This window comes from Cannabis sativa, chromosome 3 (assembly GCF_029168945.1).
Source record: "Cannabis sativa cultivar Pink pepper isolate KNU-18-1 chromosome 3, ASM2916894v1, whole genome shotgun sequence".
In the NCBI taxonomy this organism is placed as follows: domain Eukaryota; kingdom Viridiplantae; phylum Streptophyta; class Magnoliopsida; order Rosales; family Cannabaceae; genus Cannabis; species Cannabis sativa.
Genome location: NC_083603.1, coordinates 90,693 through 111,985, shown reverse-complemented (window position 1 = coordinate 111,985; position 21,293 = coordinate 90,693). Strand labels below are relative to the sequence as shown.

The 21,293-nt window shown below is 34.1% G+C and overlaps 3 protein-coding genes and 1 non-coding gene across 4 annotated transcripts; 3 read left to right on the top strand and 1 right to left on the bottom strand.

The window, feature by feature from the left end:
- Positions 1-5,585: 5,585 nt before the first annotated feature.
- Positions 5,586-8,634, top strand: LOC133035556 (phosphoglycerate kinase 3, cytosolic-like). Its single transcript, XM_061111402.1, has 6 exons — positions 5,586-6,221; positions 6,868-6,945; positions 7,041-7,301; positions 7,382-7,699; positions 7,792-7,950; positions 8,157-8,634. Exons 1-6 carry the CDS (start codon positions 5,790-5,792, stop codon positions 8,364-8,366), a joined length of 1,458 nt encoding a protein of 485 aa, XP_060967385.1. The 5' UTR covers positions 5,586-5,789; the 3' UTR covers positions 8,367-8,634.
- A 1,195-nt stretch (positions 8,635-9,829) lies between these two features.
- LOC133035555 (phosphoglycerate kinase 3, cytosolic) lies at positions 9,830-12,317 on the top strand. The gene is made up of 6 exons (XM_061111401.1): positions 9,830-9,989; positions 10,087-10,293; positions 10,747-11,085; positions 11,176-11,493; positions 11,568-11,726; positions 11,830-12,317. The coding sequence occupies exons 2-6, from the start codon at positions 10,099-10,101 to the stop codon at positions 12,022-12,024; spliced, it is 1,206 nt and encodes a 401-aa protein (XP_060967384.1). The 5' UTR covers positions 9,830-9,989; positions 10,087-10,098; the 3' UTR covers positions 12,025-12,317.
- Positions 12,318-12,483: 166 nt separating this feature from the next.
- On the bottom strand, positions 12,484-12,556 carry TRNAR-CCG (transfer RNA arginine (anticodon CCG)). The gene has a single exon. It is a non-coding gene; the product is annotated as a tRNA-Arg (tRNA).
- Positions 12,557-13,350: 794 nt separating this feature from the next.
- LOC133029009 (sm-like protein LSM8) lies at positions 13,351-16,683 on the top strand. The gene is made up of 6 exons (XM_061111400.1): positions 13,351-13,661; positions 15,401-15,465; positions 15,775-15,815; positions 15,907-15,981; positions 16,087-16,139; positions 16,245-16,683. The coding sequence occupies exons 2-6, from the start codon at positions 15,429-15,431 to the stop codon at positions 16,333-16,335; spliced, it is 297 nt and encodes a 98-aa protein (XP_060967383.1). The 5' UTR covers positions 13,351-13,661; positions 15,401-15,428; the 3' UTR covers positions 16,336-16,683.
- Positions 16,684-21,293: the final 4,610 nt, after the last annotated feature.

Here is a 21,293-nt window from a genome sequence, read left to right as displayed (position 1 = left end):
TATAATATATATTTTTGTTTTTTTTAAAGTGTTGCTTATTTTTTAAGGAAAATTTGTTGTAATAGAGAATATATAGAGGGTAATTTGTAATATGTGGTGCACATTATTTGTAAATATACGTATAGAGTTGAGTTGAGGGGTACTAAGTAAAGTTAATTAATAAATGTGAGTTGTCCTATATATAAATTTTGGTAAGAGATAAAGTAATTTAAATGTTGTGATTTGTGTGTGTATATAATATGTATAGTAAGTTGGTTATGGGCTAGACACGTAGTATTTATGACTATTATCTCACCTAAATTTCATACCAAATCACTCTAGACTTTGGCTATATGTTAGTCATTTGCTACAATAACAAAAAAGAATAAAACAATTTGGAAATAACTAAAAAAACAATAAATAATAATAATGTAATATAGGGATGTCAAAAAGATCTATTTAGTTGGAGTGGGTCGAAGTTTCAATTTGATGGATCATTTCTGATCCAAAACATTCAGATATTTATTAGATTTTAGATCAGATTCGCTTTGCTCCGAACCCAGACCCGAATCTCTTGGGACCTGGGACCCGAACCTAGATCCCTTAGGACTTGGGACCCGAACTCGCTTGGGATCTAAACTTGGACCCAGGCCCAGACCCGGACCAAGACCCAAATATGGACCCGGACTCGACTCGGGACCCAGACCTAGACCTGGGACCCGAACCCGGACTCAAGACCTAGATCATGACTCGAGATCCAGATCGAGATTCGGGACCTAGGGCCTAGACTCCAAACCCGGACGAGACTCGAACTCGGATCCAGACCCGAACTCGAGACTCAAACCCAAACCCGAGACCCGGACCCGGACTTAGACCCAAGACCCGGACCCGAGACCCGAATCTAGGACTCGAACCCAGGAGCCAGACTCGAGACTCGAACAAGACCCAGACCTGGACTTGAACTCGAACCCGAACTCAAAAATATGTTATAACTTTACACAATCTATTAATACAAGTCAATACCAAACATATTGTATTAAATAATAATAATACAAAATTAAAATGGATATAAAATTATAAGCTTATATATATAAAAAAAAATTGATCGGATCAGATCCAATTCGAGTATCTAATCTAGCGGGGCGGAGTAGGACGGATCTTTACATAATTTGAATCAAGTCATATCATAGTCAGATCATATCCGACCCGATCCATTTACACTCTAATGTAGTACATTATATATATATAAGTTTCCACACTTTAGAGTTATGGAGTAGTGATGAGTTTCCAAATACAAAATACATCTTGTTGATATAAGTAGTATTTAATTAATTATGTAGTCTCATACTTACAGAATCTCAAAATCATCACTTGACTTTTTTCGGAATTCATAACTTACCTGTTATTTTTTTAAAGATCATAAAATTACTGCAATTATTAATTATTGGAGTAAAGGCTCTTTAAATATTATAACAACAACGATTCTTTGAAAATAATAGCACTAATATTTGAAGTACATAATTAACTTTTACAAATCCACCTTTTGAATACATTATTCGTGCTAAGCCCCAAAGAAAATTAACAACAATCACCAATATTCAACAAACATATTTGATGAATTGTCTTTAGTATTCACTTCTTTGCTGCCAATAACATCTCGAATGAAATGAAGTTTAATGTTCAATATGTTTTTGAACTTTTATGAATCATGGACTTCTTCATTAAGTGTAAATCTGATTTATCTACCAAAGTCCAAATTTGATTCTTGTAGAGATATGTCATTTCCTCTTGAATAGCAAGTAATAATTTGTTACTCTACTTACTATTGATCGCTTCTTGATAAGTGGTTGGTTTTTAAAACACTCCAACTCTTCTGCAACAAACAAAACAAAACAAGTTAAGTCTACAATATCAACAAATCCAAATCTCTCGAGTGGAGATGAATCTCCCTTCTATCTCAATCTCTTGCAAGCTGATATGATTCCAGTACACCTTGAGATATTTCAATATCAATTTTCGATGTATTTCTTCCACCAGAAATGGTGCTTGAAACTTCTCTAATCTTCATAGGTATTTCCTTCTTATTAAACACAATATCTCTGTGAACTATATACTAAGCACCACAAGTTATAACCATTAACATCAACCAAGTATCCTAAGAATAAACATTTAAGAACTTTTAGCTGAAGTTTGACCTATTTTTCTTGTGGTTTGAGAAAGTTAATAGCAACTAAAAGACACTTATTCACCAAATATCAAGTTGTCTTGTGAGAATCTCTCCAAAATTGCTACTAGACTAGCACATTGAACATGCATCCCACTCTTTCTATGGGTGTTATATTCATCTTTTATGCAATGTATTTCTTCACGCACAATCGTCATCAATAATACTCATGAAGTAACTAAATTCACCTAAATCCTTTACTCTTGAATTGATAAATCATTAAAAATTTGAACCATGTGCACATGTCTATTTGGCATTTAACAACTATTATTCACAAAAACTTAAAAACAAAAACATAATCAAAGTTTAGATGTTTTTCTTTCAGAAAAAAATAGTAAAAAGTGTATTGTTGATTCTAAAAGGTAGCCAATACCAGCTCGCTAGATTGACGAGATGAATAATAAATGTAAGTATATAATTTATAGAGACACAAAATTTATAATACTTCACTCCCCATGTTGCGATGGTAATAGAACTACGTTTACTTTAGATTTTTATTTCTCACGAGATGGTAATTATAGAAAAAGGCTAAGTATTTAAGCTCTAATTTCTAGTATTTAATTTAAATAAAAATGAGCCAAGGAGCTCTCCTTTTATAGGTGAAGGAGACCCATAAAAATATGAAAAAAAATTATAAATTAGAGATGATGATCCAATGGTGAAAATTAGCTTCTAATGGTGATAATCATTTTTCGGAGCCCAGTAGGACCCGTCGTGGGTAACCCGAAGCTTATTTTTGTAACTCCCTTGGGGTGAAATTTTAGGTCAATAGCTTCAGAATTTCGATTGAAGTGTGAGACATGACTTGATATATCATTAAAATATCTTCGAAACGCAAGTTGAATCGCGTCAATCAGATCAATATTGAGTGAGTTATGACTATTTTACTGAAGCTTTTCAAGACCCAACGACCATGTTAACATCATAAGGCCCAGGTTGACGTCCTAAGGCCCAGGTTGGATGACGCCAACCTGGATGCTGGGTAAGTGTAAAAACGTCCAAGGGGTGCACTTTAAGATGTTTAAGTGATATTTTAATATCACTTAGTCTCTTGATGTTCTAGAAAAATGAGAGACTCGAAATCTTCATTTCCAAGTAAGTTTCCCATGCTAGAAAGAAAAATGCGAAGTTGTGAATTTGACATCTCTGACTTTATAGATCTTAGTTATTGTGAAAAACTAGACGGACGGTCGAAACAGAATCATAATTGAAAAATAAGAACCCAGTACACCAGGCCATTTGTTAACCTGGCATTGGGTACCCCGTTCTCCGAGCTCTCAAGTTGTCGTTTTGATACTTTCAAGGTTCTTGAATTTGAGGACGGTGTCTCCTATCCTGTTTTTAACCATTTCGGGTTTAATGGTCGAATTGGATTTGACATTTGAGTGATCGAAATCAAGGCACCAGGTTGATTGTCAACCTAGGCGATGGGCCTAGCACCAGATCAACCTGAGGTGTTGGGCCTTATTTCCAGGGGCTCAAGTTTGTGATTTTCTCCCCGAGTTTGCTTAAATCTTTATTATTTTTTATGACAGAAAAAATGCTCAAAACACTTTTTCGAGAACTTGACTGGAAACAACCCAGGTGACAATATGTCATCCTAGGTGTTGGGTCTCAATTATGGCCCTTCGGAAGTTCCATTTGGTCCTCAGAAATAGATTAACCTTAATCTTGTTTGAAAACGGAGAAGATGCTCTAAAGAGTTCTCAAAGACATCATTAGAACTGACATAGGCTGAGAAAGTATCAATTTGGGTGCTAGGCCATCCCCAGGTGTCAACCTAGGCTCCGGGCCTTACTTTTGACACCCAGGAAGTGATGTTTCTTCTCCAAAAGTACCTATTTCCCCATTTTTAATGAAGACAAAGAAGATGCAAAAGTCAGATCATCAATATGATACGAAGGTGTCCAAATTGACAAATTGTCCACTTGGGCGCTGGGTGCCCGAGCACTGGATGCTCTGGGTACTCAAAAATGAACTTGCTCTGAATCTGATTCTGATGCCTCAAATATGTTTATGATATGTCTAGTTGATGTCCCAATGCAAAGTTTGACCCATTTACACTAAGACATTCCTTGAAACAAAAATCCTGATTGGGAATGTCAACTTGGGCGTCAAGTGAAATCCTAGGTGCTAGGTGGCTTCCAAGGGTGCAGCTTCGTGTAATTTCAGCTCTCGGGGCCTGGATTTGGTTGCTCCATGTCTTCATGGTACATAATACCGAAAGATAGTGAGTTGAAAACGCGTTATTAAAGTCCAAACTTCTATTCTAGAGTTCCTGAAGTCAACTTGGGCGTAGGGCTAGGGACCCCTCCCATGTCGACTTGCTATGACTTAGGACTACTTAACTCTGAGATGTCATATTTCTTGCCACACGTCAAACATTGATGTCTACGTCATCAAGACTACTTTTGGTGTAAACATGTACCAATAAGTAAAATTAAGGTGGTATTACTGCAAATATCCCTTAGTTTTTAGGATGTTTTCAAAAATATTATTTTTTTTATGTTTTATTTACAATTTTATGACTTAAAATTTTTATTTATAAAAATATAATTTTAAAAATTTTAAAATTACAAAAATACGATTTTCTCAACAAAAATAAATAAAGAAAATAACTAAAAAACAACAAGAAATCAACCTCACAACAATTATAAATAAATAATAAAACAACAAAAAATAATAAGAAAACTAACCTTATGACAACTATAAATATGCTAGTATACAACCAAAAAAGAATATCGAACATTTTGATGAAGTCAGTATTTTCATAAAAAATGATTTGCGACGTAAATATCTAAATTTAACTCTCAGTTGTAGATAAATATTTAAGTTTAATTTTGACGGTAATAACACCTAAGTTATATTTTTGAAACTTCTGTAGGTACCTCATTGTTAAATACCAAGTCAATGGCCACATGAGAGTTCTTGACCGGTCTAAGTCATTAAATTTTTATTTTTTATTTAAAAATTCATTTAAATATACCAATAAGAAAATAACACGTGGATATTAACTTGACAGTTAATGGCCATATACCTAGTGAAGTTTCAGAAATATAAATTAGTTATTATTACCGTAAAATATTAAACTTAAATATTTATCTACAAGTTTTTTTTTTTTTGAGTGTAGCGTAATAGTTTATCTACAAGTTAAAGCTTAGGTATTTATGGTGCAAATTTTTTTAATTAACATTTTTTATAAGTTTTTGATCTAAAGTAAAAGTTTATATTTTTTTGAGTAAAAGTTTATGATTAAGCCACTAAGGCTAGCTTAGTGGTGAGGGAGGGATGGGAAAAATGGAAAGATCATGAGTTCGAACCTAGGACCTAGAAGCTATTAAATAATTGTAAAATACCGTTATTACACTAAAAAGAAAAAAAAAAAAAGTTTATGATTGGGAAGTTGGAGAGAGAGAGTTTTGTTTTGATTTGATTTGATGACATAGTTGAAAGCATCGAAAATCTTGAGCCTCTCCTCAACGATAAGAGAGTAAGAGAAACACAAACAAATCCAACCAATCAAACCACTCATCATCATATACACACACACACCCACACCAACACCACAACCTCACTTCACTCATCAATGGCTTCTGCAGCTACACCCACCACCGGCTTCTCCCTCCTCCGCCAATCCACCACCACTTCCCGCACTCGTTCTTCTCTCCTTCAACTCTCACCCTCTTCCCTCCGTCTCCGCCCCACCACACTCCCTCGCCTCGGCTTCACAGCAGCCGACCCTCTTTTCTCCCACGCCGTCGCCTCCACGCTCCGCTCTTTCGGCTCCGCCAATGGTGGTGGGACTCCGGTCAGGGGAGTTGTCTCCATGGCCAAGAAGAGCGTTGGGGATTTGGGTGCTGCTGACTTGAAAGGAAAGAAGGTCTTTTTAAGAGCTGACTTGAATGTGCCTTTGGATGATAACCAGAACATTACTGATGATACTAGGATTCGTGCTGCCATTCCCACTATCAAGTATTTGACTCAGAATGGAGCTAAAGTCATTCTCTCCAGCCATTTGGTAATCAATTTTTGACTAAAAATCTTTTCTTTTCTTTTCCATTCATTTGATTTGATTCACTCTCTAACTAATTACCAGGGTTCTTTGTATTTTGAACTATAAAAAGCTTTTCTTTTGCTTTTGATGGACTCTCTAATTATTTATCAGCATTTGGTTGATCTTCTGTGGTTTGTGTAGCTGCTAAAGTTGGTTTTTTTAAAAATTGATCTTATGATGGGGTATCTATTTTTCTCTTCAATTTTGAACTAAAAGCCTTTTCTTTTGCCTTGATTCACTCTGTAATTAATTATCAGTATTTTTCTTTTGAATGGAAAAAATGCTTATTTAACCATCAAACTCAACTACTAAAAAAGGTAGTAAATCGGTTGAAACAGACTCCATACAGAAAACGAAAACCATGATAAAATATAGAAGCAGTAGCAAGCTTATGAACTACCACATCAGCTCATTGCTTAACAAAATTAACATAAACAGAAATCAACTCTGAGTTGTTTAATTACTTGTCAAAATTATCACTATTTGGTTCATCTTCTGAAGTTGGTTTTTTTAATTGATGGGGGTATCTATTTTTCTGTTCGATTCGGTTGTTTTTGAGTTCTCATATTATATATATAAATATTAATCAAATGTATGTACCAATTTTCAGGGACGACCAAAAGGTGTGACACCAAAGTTCAGCTTGGCTCCTCTTGTTCCTCGTCTTTCTGAACTCCTTGGCATTCAGGTAACAAAACAACACAACTGAGACAATTATCTGGATTGGATTCTTGTGATTGATTTGATTCAAAGTTTTGTTTTTGTTGGTTTGGTATTGAACAGGTTGTGAAAGCTGATGACTCCATTGGCCCTGAAGTAGAGAAGTTGGTGGCTTCACTTCCTGATGGTGGTGTTTTGCTTCTTGAAAATGTGAGGTTTTACAAGGAGGAAGAGAAGAATGATCCCGAACATGCTAAGAAGCTCGCATCATTGGCAGATATTTATGTCAACGATGCCTTTGGAACTGCTCACAGAGCTCATGCCTCAACTGAGGGTGTTACAAAATACTTGAAGCCATCTGTTGCCGGTTTTCTCTTACAGAAGGTGAGACTCAACTACACTTGCATATATTTCCCTTTTGTCATTTAGTAGATGATTTACTGATCAGGTTGTTGTGATCTTAGGAACTTGACTATCTTGTTGGGGCAGTATCAAACCCGAAAAGGCCTTTCGCTGCCATTGTTGGTGGTTCTAAGGTCTCGTCAAAGATCGGTGTTATTGAGTCACTACTAGAGAAGGTTGACATCCTACTTCTCGGTGGAGGAATGATCTTTACATTTTACAAGGCACAAGGCCTTGCAGTAGGTTCTTCTTTGGTTGAGGAAGACAAACTAGATTTGGCGACATCACTCATTGAGAAGGCGAAAGCCAAAGGCGTTTCTCTTTTGTTACCCTCTGATGTGGTGATTGCAGACAAGTTCGCCCCCGATGCAAACAGCAAGGTTTGCCCTCCAACAATTTCAAAGACATCCTAATACTGCTTTATTTGACATTGATGATTAATTGATTTAACCTATGGTTTATGAAATTTCAGATTGTACCTTCATCTGCCATTCCCGACGGGTGGATGGGATTAGATATTGGTCCAGACTCCATCAAGACATTCAATGAGGCACTTGACACTACTCAAACCATCATTTGGAATGGACCTATGGGTGTTTTCGAATTCGACAAGTTTGCTGCTGGAACTGAGGTATGCAAGAATTACTTTCCCCTTGAGCTCACTTTTGTTTCTCTATGTTTATAAATCTATGTATTGTATTGTTGCTATTGGGTGCCAGTGGTGCCTAACAATACTTAATTGCACCAATAGTGATATGACACCTTGGAGGGTACTAGACACCGCTGCATTTTTGCATTTCTCATTGTATTGACATGAGGTTTTACTATTTATTACAGTCTGTTGCAAAGAAGCTAGCAGAGCTTAGTGGAAAGGGAGTAACTACAATTATTGGAGGAGGAGACTCAGTTGCGGCCGTAGAGAAAGTAGGAGTTGCCAGCGTGATGAGCCACATTTCAACCGGTGGGGGTGCCAGTTTGGAGTTGTTGGAAGGGAAAGAACTCCCCGGAGTGCTTGCTCTCGATGAGGCCACACCAGTAGCTGTGTGAGAACCGAACCATCTTATTAATTTCCTTTTAATTATTCTTGAATGTTTTTATCTGAGTTTGTAAACAAAATGTGGTAGAGGGAGATTTGTTGATGTTGTTGTAAATGTTCATTGTTGCCTATTAAGGTCCCATTCTCTTCTTCCTCTCTCCCCTACTATATTATATTATATATTAAGAAAAAAAGAATGAAGAAATAACTAGTCTACTGCAAGAGACTGTAGAGTTACGAGGAGAGTTATTCTATCTAATAAAAGTGATCTTTTTGCCATGTTTGTTGAATCATGATTATGGTTACAAGTTGATATGATTTTTGTTTGTGGTTACAATTATTGAAGTAGTTCATTTCTGATCTAAATGTAAGCCACAACAATGAAATGAGAGACCTATGATTGTGAGGTCAGTGCATTTATTGAAAGTGGTATCATAACCTTACAAATTGTCAATTTCGATAAACGGGTATCTATGGTTAAAGCTCAACCATTCCTTTTTCATTTGTATTGTATTGTTATACAATATCTACGGCTCAGGTGGTTCTTGTGAAATGGACGGTACAGAGAAGGGCATTGCTATAGTGATTAGCGGTCTCATCAAAATTTGTGGGACGTAGTATTAAAATGCATCAATAATGGTTTGTCATCTTTTATAGTATTTGATACCTTAAGATACTCCTTAGTATTTCTCGTAAATAAAATGATTGTTATTGGTTTAGTGACCCTACATTTCCATTTCACCCAAAAAAAACAACAATGACTAGAGTCTAGAGCACAAATATTATGCAAACAAAGCAAAGGATTTGGACCAAGTGAATGACACTATATTGACAGAGAAATAGGCCTAAACTATCTTTCTAATCCGATCGATCGATATAATCATGTTTTTCTTGAATTATTATATCAAATAAAAAACAAATGTTATTTATTAGGTGGCAATTGGAATCAAAGGAGCATAACATTCACAACAACTTGAGCCCTTTTTACTTTGTGGCTCTTCTACTTCTTAATTGGTTGACTCTTGGTAGGGAATAAGACTAAGGCCATCATCAATCAAGCATGTCATATATTTTTATTTGAGCTATATGAGGCAAGATTAGTGTTGCTCTACTTATACAAAATCAATCTAATTTCGTCACACACATATAAACTCATGTCTATGGTCAAATACAACAAATTCAGTACATAAGTTACAAAAAGAGTTAATAAAACCATGATATATGTAATGATATCATGTTTTGACTAAAATATGATATATTATGAGGTAGATTTGTGTTGCTGGTTTTCTTGGATCAAAGGTAAAAATTTTACAATCTAAAGCATGGTTTCAAAACTTTACAACTAACTCATTTTCTTGTAATAATACAAAGATTAAACATAGTTGATTTTCATATACAAAATTCAATGTGGGAAATTGAGAATAATAAAGAGAATATGCTGGCTAACCAAGCCCAAGGTTTCATTGTTATCACCCACTTTTAAGACCACAGACTTTACAGTGTACCACCACCTCACTCACACGGTTCACACGTGTGACTGAAACAGCCTATATATCCTTCTCGAACTCTCCCACTCCTTTGATCTATCTCACTCTTTAACCAAACACTACTTTTCAAAGCTCTCTTTCTCTATTGTAAGTTCCAAAGTTTGGATTTTTCTTTGTTATTTCATCTGATTTTTGATCTGTGTTTGTATTGATTGTTTTAATAAAACTGATTTTGGTTTTGAAGCGATTGATTGCGATGGCCACCAAGAGGAGCGTTGGAACTCTTAAGGAGAGTGAGTTGAAGGGAAAAAGGGTTTTTGTGAGGGTTGATCTCAATGTTCCATTGGATGACAATTTGACCATCACCGATGATACTAGAGTCCGCGCTGCTGTCCCTACCATCCAGTATTTGATGGGCTATGGCGCTAAAGTCATCCTATGCAGTCACTTGGTCAGTCATTCTCTGCCTTGTTTCAGTTTTGAACTTAGATCTGTATCAATCTCGTTGAATCTTATCTCTGTGTGTTTATCTTGATATTGTTAGATTAATTTCCAAAGCTACTTGTTTCTAGTGTTTTCTTAGATCTGGAAAAGGTTGGCTGTTTGATCAGAATCAGAATTGTTTTGAGTTCTAACCAATTTTTTATTGTTTATTGTATGAAGGCCTAGCTTTTTTCATTCAGTAAAAAGCAATTATGCCGGGTCTCTTGATATGTTGAGTTTTTTCTTGGAAATTGTGATAGTTCTGGATAGAGAAATGGCTATTCTATTCTCTAGAGCTTATCTTGTTCTTGTCTGTCATAATTTTCTTAATAAAATCCTGTTCATCTTGCTTTGTTACATGAGTACGTATAAATCAATGTTTTGTTTCCTCATGAATTTATTATTACCTTTATTATTTCAGGGGCGCCCAAAGGGTGTGACACCCAAGTTCAGTCTAAAGCCTCTTGTTCCAAGGCTTTCTGAGCTCTTGGGCTATGATGTTAAGATGGCAAATGACTCTGTTGGTGAGGAAGTTGAGAAGTTGATTGCCGAGACTCCAGAGGGAGGAGTTGTGCTTCTTGAGAATGTGAGGTTCTACAAGGAAGAAGAGAAGAATGATCCCGAGTTCGCCAAGAAGCTAGCTTCTCTTGCAGATGTCTATGTGAATGACGCATTCGGTACTGCCCACAGGGCTCATGCTTCCACCGAGGGCGTTGCCAAGTACTTAAAGCCTTCTGTTGCTGGATTCCTTATGCAGAAGGTAATAATTGATTTAACTAACACTTATTACCAACAGTTTCCAGCTGAGTGTTTTACTTATGTATGTACCATTTTACTTGGTGGTTTTCAGGAACTTGATTATCTTGTTGGAGCTGTGGCCAATCCTAAGAGGCCATTTGCTGCCATTGTTGGGGGTTCAAAGGTGTCATCAAAGATTGGAGTAATAGAATCCTTGTTGGGCAAAGTAAACCTTCTCTTCTTGGGTGGAGGTATGATCTTTACCTTTTACAAAGCCCAGGGTTATGCGGTTGGATCATCACTAGTAGAGGAAGACAAGTTGGAGCTGGCTACTTCACTTATGGAAAAGGCCAAGGCGAAAGGTGTTACGATTCTTCTCCCAACAGACGTGGTCATCGCTGACAAGTTCTCTCCAGATGCTAACAGCAAGGTTAGTAATAGTAAGTTGGGCTTGGTACATTAGTGGTCATTTTCTATTTCCATAGTAATATGCTTTCTTTGCAGATTGTGCCAGCATCGAGCATTCCCGACGGCTGGATGGGATTAGACATTGGCCCAGACTCCATCAAAACATTCAGTGACGCTCTTGACACCACTCAAACTGTTATCTGGAACGGTCCCATGGGAGTTTTTGAGTTCGAAAAGTTTGCTGCCGGAACTGAGGTACAACAAGAAAATCATTATTCCATTGAATTTAAACATTAGTATTTCTTAGTATTGCTTTATATAACTGACCTGAGCATGTTCAATGTATATCCATCCACAGGCCGTAGCCAAGAAGCTAGCCGAGCTCAGTGGCAAGGGAGTGACAACTATCATTGGAGGAGGTGATTCGGTTGCAGCAGTGGAGAAGGTTGGACTTGCAGACAAGATGAGCCACATCTCAACCGGAGGCGGTGCCAGTTTAGAGCTTCTTGAAGGGAAGCCACTCCCCGGAGTTCTTGCCCTTGACGAGGCTTAGGGGGTTTCTTGTTTGTTGATTCCCCAAGTTTTCCTGTTTTGCAAAATTAATGCCAGTTAAATGGTTGGTTTTTCAACCAGAGGATGATCTTAATTATCCTGTAGAGAGCCATATAGCCTTTTAGATCAGAATAAGTGCTTTTCTTTCTCATGGTGTGTTTATTTATATTTTTCATCCATGAATGAAAACATTGCTTTTTTTTGGAGGAATGTATCTCTTTGGGAACCATGTTTTGAACTCAACAAACAGATCGTCTTCAATTAATTGATGAAAGTATGTTGATCTTTCTGCAATGGAAAATTGCATATCATCATTGTTATCTTTTCTGCTCAAACTAATATACAAAAGAAACTACAACATCTAAACCAAACGACATGAAGGAAGGAAATGATACTACTCATTGAAACAAGTTCCATTCCATGCATAAAAATTCGAAAAAGAACAAAATTAAATGCATTGCGATCGCGATGGGACTCGAACCCACAATCTCCCGCTCCGGAGGCGAGCGCCTTATCCATTAGGCCACGCGATCTTTGCTTTTGCTTTAGTTTAGCAAATATAATATTTAAATTAAATGTTGTTTAGAAACTAGAATATATATTTTTTTTTGAAAAAAAAAACTAGAATATATTTAGTTTATGCTTTGTATCTCTTTCTAATATTACATCATTTCTTTTTTATCAAATGTATTAATTATGGATTGACAGACAGAATTCCACTTTCATGATCAACAACTATACCATTTCTTTCCATTGTTTCTTTAATAAATATATTTATGCATATTACATGTGTATTATTTGTGATAATATAGATGAATCTATAATCAAATAAGCATAGTAAATTGCATTTTTAAGAACATTGCTATTCAGCTTCTTTTCTTTATTTACAAGTGATACGTTATGATTGGTGAGCGATTTCCTAAAAGGTATTCTCTGCTAGACACCAATAATACCTTTTAGTATTTCTCTATTTCTAAATCCATGTAGTTTTCTACTTTTTAGTAGTATTTATGAAACTATGGAAGTTTTTAATTAGTTTATTAATTTAAAAAGCAATAAAAATTAGGGCTGTTCATAAAGTATTCAATTTGATCCAATTTGCAAAATGTGGATTTTCGCACTGCAGATTAGATTGGATTAAAAAATTTGAAATCCGCACTTATGCGGATTGGATGTTGTTTAACCTCAGAAGCTAACTGATCGAATCCAATGCGTACTTAATTATATATATTTTTAAAAAATTATAAAATATATAATTTTATTATATTATATATTTTTTTGATAGCATATATTTATTATATTATATTATTCTATAGTAATATAAAAAAAAAAGACAAACCTAATTTCTAAACCTAAATATAATCCTTCCACTTTCTCTTCTCCTATAGCCAGCCGTTCTCTTCACTGAACTCAAACCTAAACCAAAATTTTCTTCTCTTCATCACTGTCAATCTCTGTCGCCGTTCAACTCACCACCGACCACCGACCACCGACTAGTCTATCTCTTCAGTCGACGGTAGACTCCACTCGCTGCCCTCGCCGACCAGTCCAGAACTTCAGTCGAGGTCTACTCCACTCCCTGCCCTCGCTGACCTTAGACAAAGGGTTATCATTTGAAAGCAGGGCTTGTTATTGAAGGTATGGAAGTTAGACCCAATATTATTATTAAGCATTAACAAAGTGCTGTTTATTTCTTTTTCTAATATTCATTCTTCCAGTTTCTTGAAATAAATACCATATTGTTTGTTTGATCTTATGTTCAAATTCAAGATTGGTAGCCCAAAAGATGTTTCAGGGGTGTGACTACGGGAGGTTCGAGCCTCTTCTGGGCACATTCTAGGCCGTATTTAGTTCAAAGTCGTCAATTTCAATCTTGGGTTTACTCTTGATTTTATAATAAATCAGTTCAAGTAGTAGACAAATGTCAGTTCAAGTAGTAGACAAATGTTTTGGAGTTTAGTTGTTTAAAGTCATAGCAGAAATTGAATTTTACATTGCAGTTTCATAGTAGCAAGTTTGATTTTTGTTGAGTGATCTTAATCTATGTGCTGCATTAGAGATGTGGGTTTTTTATTACTTATTATTATTAATGGTATATTGACTATATTCCCCATTCAATGCTTATCTTACTTTAATCTCCCTTCTCAACCCGTAACTTGTTTGTTCTGGAAACTAGATTGTTAGAAGTTTTGTGTCAACTTTGTTGTTATATGTGTCAAATAAGTTAATATTAATATTAGCTTTAGGCAAAAAGGGCGTGTAATCCTAATTTGTTTATATGCGAGAAAATCTATGAAGCATTGGATTTGAAACATCGGGTATTGGATTTGGATTTGGAACATTTTTCTTTTTGAAATGGATTTGGAACATGTATTTTTTTGGGGGGATAATAATAACATGTTTTTAGTTAGTTCTTATTCTTACTGTTTGTGTTTTTTATTGTGGGTTGTTCAGTTGTTTGATTTGGAATACGAAAGATGCTTGTTTTTTGTCACTGTTAGTGTAATGTGTTGTTGGAGTTGAAGATTAAGAAACAATAGTTTTTTTTTTCTTAATTTTATTTCTAGTGTTTGTTATATTCTGGTTGTGCTACTATTGTTGTGTGTGTATTTTTTTTTTGCAATTTAATGAAATATTAAATAATTTAACATTAAAAAAAAGTAACCGATCCAATCCCCACTATTGCGGATTGGATTGGATTGGATTTAAACTGTCATGCGGATTAGATTAGATTGGATTCAAAATTTAGGATCTGCACTTAGTGCTGATTGCACTTAGTGCTGATTGAATGTTGTTTGACGAAAAAAGTGCGGATTGGATCAGATGAACAACCCTGATAAAAATAAGCAATTTATAGCTCAGCTGATTTGTTTTCTCTTTTCGGGTTGATCATTTTAATGTAAATGGTTACTTTAATTTTTTTTCAGGTAACGTGTGGTTGGAATAATAAAATTATATGAATAGGATTAATAATGAGAATAAGAATATAAATGAAATGGAAACAAATTTATAACCCATAAAAAATTGATAAAAAATATTGTTAATACTTTTACATTGTATTAAAGTGGTTTTTCTTTCTATTTTTTAATAGAATAGTCAGTCATTCAATCGGAATGACATTCCACCACCTTAAGATACAACAAAACAAATAAATGGAATAAAAATAATTCATTCTTCATTTCATTTCCTTACCTCCAACTAAACATCACCTCGATGTTATTTCTTTTGTTAAACGATCCGAGAAGAATGCGACACATTTAGGGTTTTGAGTTTAAGTTTTGAATAAATGCTCGTTGTTTTTGCTCCGTTAGTTGAAGGAATCTTTTTTTTTTAGAAAATATTGTGATTGTAATTGTATTTTGTGGTGGTCAATGCAGAAGGTGAATTGTTTCCGAGGTTTGGAATATGTCTGGTGGCCCTGGACTTGAGTCTCTTGTAGATCGTAAGTGAATGAATTCATAATAATAATCCCTAATATACTCATTTGATGTTTTAGAGGATTTGTAGTTCTTTATGTGATCAATTAACAGAAAAAGAAAAGAGGGGCAATGGCTCAATATTGTGTTGGAAATGATGATACTTTTGTGAAAGTCTTTGCATTTCATTTGCTTTATCATTGTGTTTGTATATATATTTAGATTTAGATAGAAACGTAGTTCTCAGTTCATCTCAGATCAGTTGCATTTGTTAGTGTGTTCTTTGTCAAAGGTTTTTTTTCTTGTTCTTATCTGTAATTTCCATATTTGTGCAGAAACAATATCGGTTATCACAAACGATGGACGCAATATTGTGGTAATACTATGAACTGTATTAAGACTGCTATTCCATTCTTTTTTTCTCTTTATCTTATCAAATTGTGATCAGTATTTGTTTCTTTGTTTAGGGAGTTTTGAAAGGCTTCGACCAGGCTACAAATATCATTCTCGATGAATCTCATGAACGGGTTTTCTCCACAAAGGTCTGCATTTCTTTTTTCTTTGCTAAGATGTAAAACTATGATTCTTTGTAGATCTTTACCTTATTTGCAATCACATTATAACTCGTCATTGATTATGATTTGCAGGAAGGTGTTCAGCAACTAGTGCTGGGTTTGTATATAATCAGAGGCGACAACATGTAAAGAATCTACTTTGTAGTATTTCATTTCTTTATCGTCATTCTTGTATGGTAAATTTGCTGTTTTCTCAAAGCCATGATACTACTTTGTTCTACATTATGCAGAAGTATTGTCGGAGAATTAGATGAAGAAATTGATTCATCTGTTGACTGGTCGGAAAAAAGAGCTCATCCTCTAAAGCCTGTCATTCATTGAGTGGCTTGGAAGGCAATAAAGCATTAGAGCTGTTGTATGTAGATTGTCTGGTTGATTACCATCCCGCGAAAGAGTTTCCATGGATTATAGTTTGTTTATCTTGTTCATTGCTTTTTTCTATGAGACTGTTCTGATTGGGATCAGAAAAAAGGAAAAAAGAAAGAGAAGACTGTCTTCATCCCAAATTTTACCAAATATTTAAAGCTGTTTTGTGCTACATTTTATATTCTATTTTCATTGGCATTGGTGGTGGTGGTGTTTATTTTCTCATATCAGAACAATCAAAATTGTAAATGTATAAAGTACACTATTAATTAATTAGTCAGACAAAGAAGTGCATTTGGAAAACATTTTGCTCATACATATATATATATTTTATATATATATATATATAACAAGCAGATTTTTGATTATAGTGCATTCAAATTGTGTGCCAATTTGCATAATAGTTTAAATTCAATTCTATTCAATTTGTAAAAGTGCTTGGTTATTTTGGAGAGATTGTAATTACAGTATCATACCTGAAAGTGCTAATTACAATCTCTTTGTTAATTTTTATGTCTGAAATCACTTGTTAATAATATATTTTTTTTTAATTTTTTTTCATAGCGGTATTCGTTATACTTACAGTATTATTCTTGTAAATTTTTGAAAAATTTTGAATAGTTTACAGTATTGAAAAATAGAGTTCTTGATATTCTAGCTTACCACGTGTGTTCAAAAAATTTCACGTATTTTTAGCACTAAACAATTCGAAATTTTTAAAAATTTACAGGAATGATGTTGTAAGCATAACAAACAATGTGAAAGAAAATTGAAAAAAATATTTCGATATATGTTTTCGAGTATAGAGGACCAAAGATTGACTAAGAGGTTGTAACAGGAGATTGACATTAACACTCTTCTATTTTAGATTGATTATTTTTAATATTTATTAAAAATATTTTTCATATAACTAACAACAAAAACAAAACAAATTATTGTTCTTTTTATCTCTAACAATAAATTAAAATAATAAATTCAAAAAAAGAAAAAAATTATATGTAGAAAGAAATGATTAATTTTGTTTAAGTTATATTTTTTTTTCTATATATAATAATAGAATATAAATTTAATTTAATAAGTTTTGAAATATATTTATATCATATGTATTAAAATCTTAAATTATTATTTTTTTATAGAATTATATATACAAATAGGAAACAAACCGCGCTTTGCGTGCAGTTACATATTATTTAATGATCATTCAATTATAAAACTATATCAAAATTTTAATGTTCGGTTGTATAAAAAAAATACAAAAAGAAATATAAATATGATGCGATATAAAAATATATATTTTCAGTAATATTTATACCACTATAAAGAACACAAATATGAATGAAAAAAAATAAAAATCATATATATATATATATGAAAAGAAAGAAAAATACATTAAAATTATTCACGAAAATATTTGCACTGATTTCTCCACAATTATAAAAAATATAACAATATAGAGAGTACAGGTACAATGAATTCGTAATACTAAGACGTGAATATGAAGATTGATTTTGGGTAAAAAATGGTTGAAATGGCGCCCTAATTCAAAAATAAAAAATATTCTTATTTTTAGGGGAAATATTAACAAGTTTTTTCCTTACTCCAGCACTCGTTAGTTTTCTGTTAAAATCTCACCCTACACATTTCCAAAAATCGTGAAATTTCACGGGGATGAAGCGAAGACCGTTGTGCATCACTTTTCTATTGGACACATTGAGAGAAAAATTAGTTTTCATCCACTAACGATCATTTTAATCGAAATAGTGAAAATCTCATATTTATAATCGTGGTACCCCTTTGTAAAATGTGGCCCAGACAAATCTCGGAATATTTTTGGCCAGTAGTAACAATGAAATCGTACTACTAAGACGTGAATATGAAGATTGGTTTCGGGTAAAAATTTATTGAAATGGCCCCCTAATTCGAAAAATTGAAAATATTCTTCTTTTCAGGGGAAATTTTAAAAAGTTTTTTCCTTACTCCTACACACGTTAGTTTTCTGTTAAAATCTCACGCTACACATCTCCAAAAATCGTGAAATTTCACGGGAACGAAGCCAAGACCACTGTGCATCACTTTTCTATTGGACACGTTGAGAGAAAAATTAGTTTTCATGCACTAACGATCATTTTAATCGAAATAGTAAAAATCTCACATTTCTAATAGTGGTACCCCTTTGAGAAATGTGGCCCGGACCAATCTCGGAATATTTTTGGCCATGATTCACAATAAATTTGTACTACTAAGACGTGAATATGAAGATTGGTTTCAGGTAAAAATTGGTTGAAATGGCCCCCTAATTAAAAAATTGAAAATATTCATCTTTTCAGGGGAAATTTTAGCAAGTCTTTTCCTTACTCCTACACTCGTAAGTTTTCTGTTGAAATCTCACCCTACACATCTCCAAAAATCATGAGCTTTCACGGGGACAAAGCCAAGACTGTTGTGCATCACTTTTCTATTGGACACGTTGAGAGAAAAATTAGTTTTCATGCACTAACGATCATTTTAATCGAAATAGTGAAAATCTCACATTTCAAATAGTGGTACCCCTTTGTGAAATGTGGCCCGGACCAATCTCACAATTTTTTTTTCCTGTAGTCACAATGAATTTGTACTACTAAGATGTGAATATGAAGATTGGTTTCGGGAAAAAATTTGTTCAAATGGCCGCCTAATTCAAAAATAAAAAATATTCTTATTTTTAGGGAAAATTTTAACAAGTTTTTTCCTTACTCCTACACTCGTTAGTTTTTGGTTGAAATCTTACCCTACACATCTCCAAAAATCTTTAAATTTCACGGGAACGAAGCCAAGACCGTTGTGTATCACTTTTTTATTGGACACATTGAGAGAAAAATTAGTTTTCATGCACTAACGATCATTTTAATCGAAATAGTGAAAATCTCACACTTCAAATAGTGGTACCCCTTTGTGAAATGTGGTCCGGACCAATATCATAATTTTTTTTGCCTGTAGTCACAATGAATTTGTACTACTAAGATGTGAATATGAAGATTGGTTTTAGGTAAAAATTTGTTGAAATGGCCCCCTAATTCAAAAATAAAAAATATTCTTATTTTTAGGAAAAATTTTAACAAGTTTTTTCCTTACTCCTACACTCGTTAGTTTTCTGTTAAAATCTCACCCTACACATCTCCAAAAATCGCGAAATTTCACGTGGATGAAGCCAAGACCGCTGTGCATCACTTTTCTATTGGACACATTGAGAGAAAAATTAGTTTTCATGCACTAATGATCATTTTAATCGAAATAGTAAAAATCTCACATTTCTAATAGTGGTACCCCTTTTTGAAATGTGGCCCAGACCATTCTCGGAATATTTTTGGCCACGATTCACAATAAATTCATACTACTAAGACGTGAATATGAAGATTGGTTTCGGGTAAAAATTGGTTGAAATGGCCCCCTAATTCAAAAGTTGCTAATATTCTTCTTTTTCAGGGGAAATTTTAACAAGTCTTTTCCTTACTCATACACTCGTAAGGTTTCTGTTAAAATCTCACCCTACATATCTCCAAAAATCATGAGCTTTCACGAGGACGAAGCCAAGACCGTTGTGGATCACTTTTCTATTGGACACATTGAGAGAAAAATTAGTTTTCATGCACTAACGATCATTTTAATCGAAATAGTGAAAATCTCACATTTCAAATAGTGGTACCCTTTTGTGAAACGTGGCCCGGACCAATCTCAGAATTTTTTTTGCCTGTAGTCACAATGAATTTGTACTACTAAGATGTGAATATGAAGATTGGTTTCGGGAAAAAATTTGTTCAAATGGCCGCCTAATTCAAAAATAAAAAATATTCTTATTTTTAGGAGAAATTTTAACAAGTTTTTCCCATACTCCTACACTCGTTAGTTTTCTGTTGAAATCTTACCCTACACATCTCCAAAAATCTTGAAATTTCATGGGGACGAAGCCAAGAACGTTGTGTATCACTTTTCTATTGGCTACATTGAGAGAAAAATTAGTTTTCATGCACTAACGATCATTTTAATCGAAATAGTGAAAATCTCACATTTCAAATAGTGGTACCCCTTTGTGAAATGTGGCTCAGACCAATCTCAGATTTTTTTTTGCCTGTAATCACAATGAATTTGTACTACTAAGATGTGAATATGAAGATCGGTTACAGGTAAAAATTAGTTGAAATGACCCCCTAATTCAAAAATAAAAAATATTCTTATTTTTACGGAAAATTTTAAAAAGTTTTTTCCTTACTCCTACACTCGTTAGTTTTCTGTTGAAATCTTACCCTACACATCTCCAAAAATCATTAAATTTCACGGGGACGAAGCCAAGACCGTTGTGTATAACTTTTCTGTTGGACACGTTGAGAGATAAATTAGTTTTCATGCACTAACGATCATTTTAATCGAAATAGTAAAAATCTCATATTTCTAATAGTGGTAACCCTTTGTGAAATGTGGCCCGGACTAATCTCGAAATATTTTCTGCCACTAGTCACAATGAATTCGTACTACTAAGACGTGAATATGAAGATTGGTTTTTGGTAAAATTTGGTTGAAATGGCCCCTAATAATAAAATATAAAATATTCTTATTTTCTGGGGAAATTTTAACAAGTTTTTTCCTTAGTCCTACACTCGTTAGTTTTCTATTAAAATCTCACCCTACACATCTCCAAAAATCGTGAAATTTCACGAGGACTAAGCCAAGACCGTTGTACATCACTTTTCTCTTGGACACGTTGAGAGAAAAATTAGTTTTCATAACTAACGATCATTTTAATCGAAATAGTGAAAATCTCCCATTTCTGATAATGGTACCCCTTTGTGAAATGTGGCCCGGACCAATCTCGAAATATTTTTTGCAACTAGTCACAATGAATTCGTACTACTATGACGTGAATATGAAGATTGGTTTTG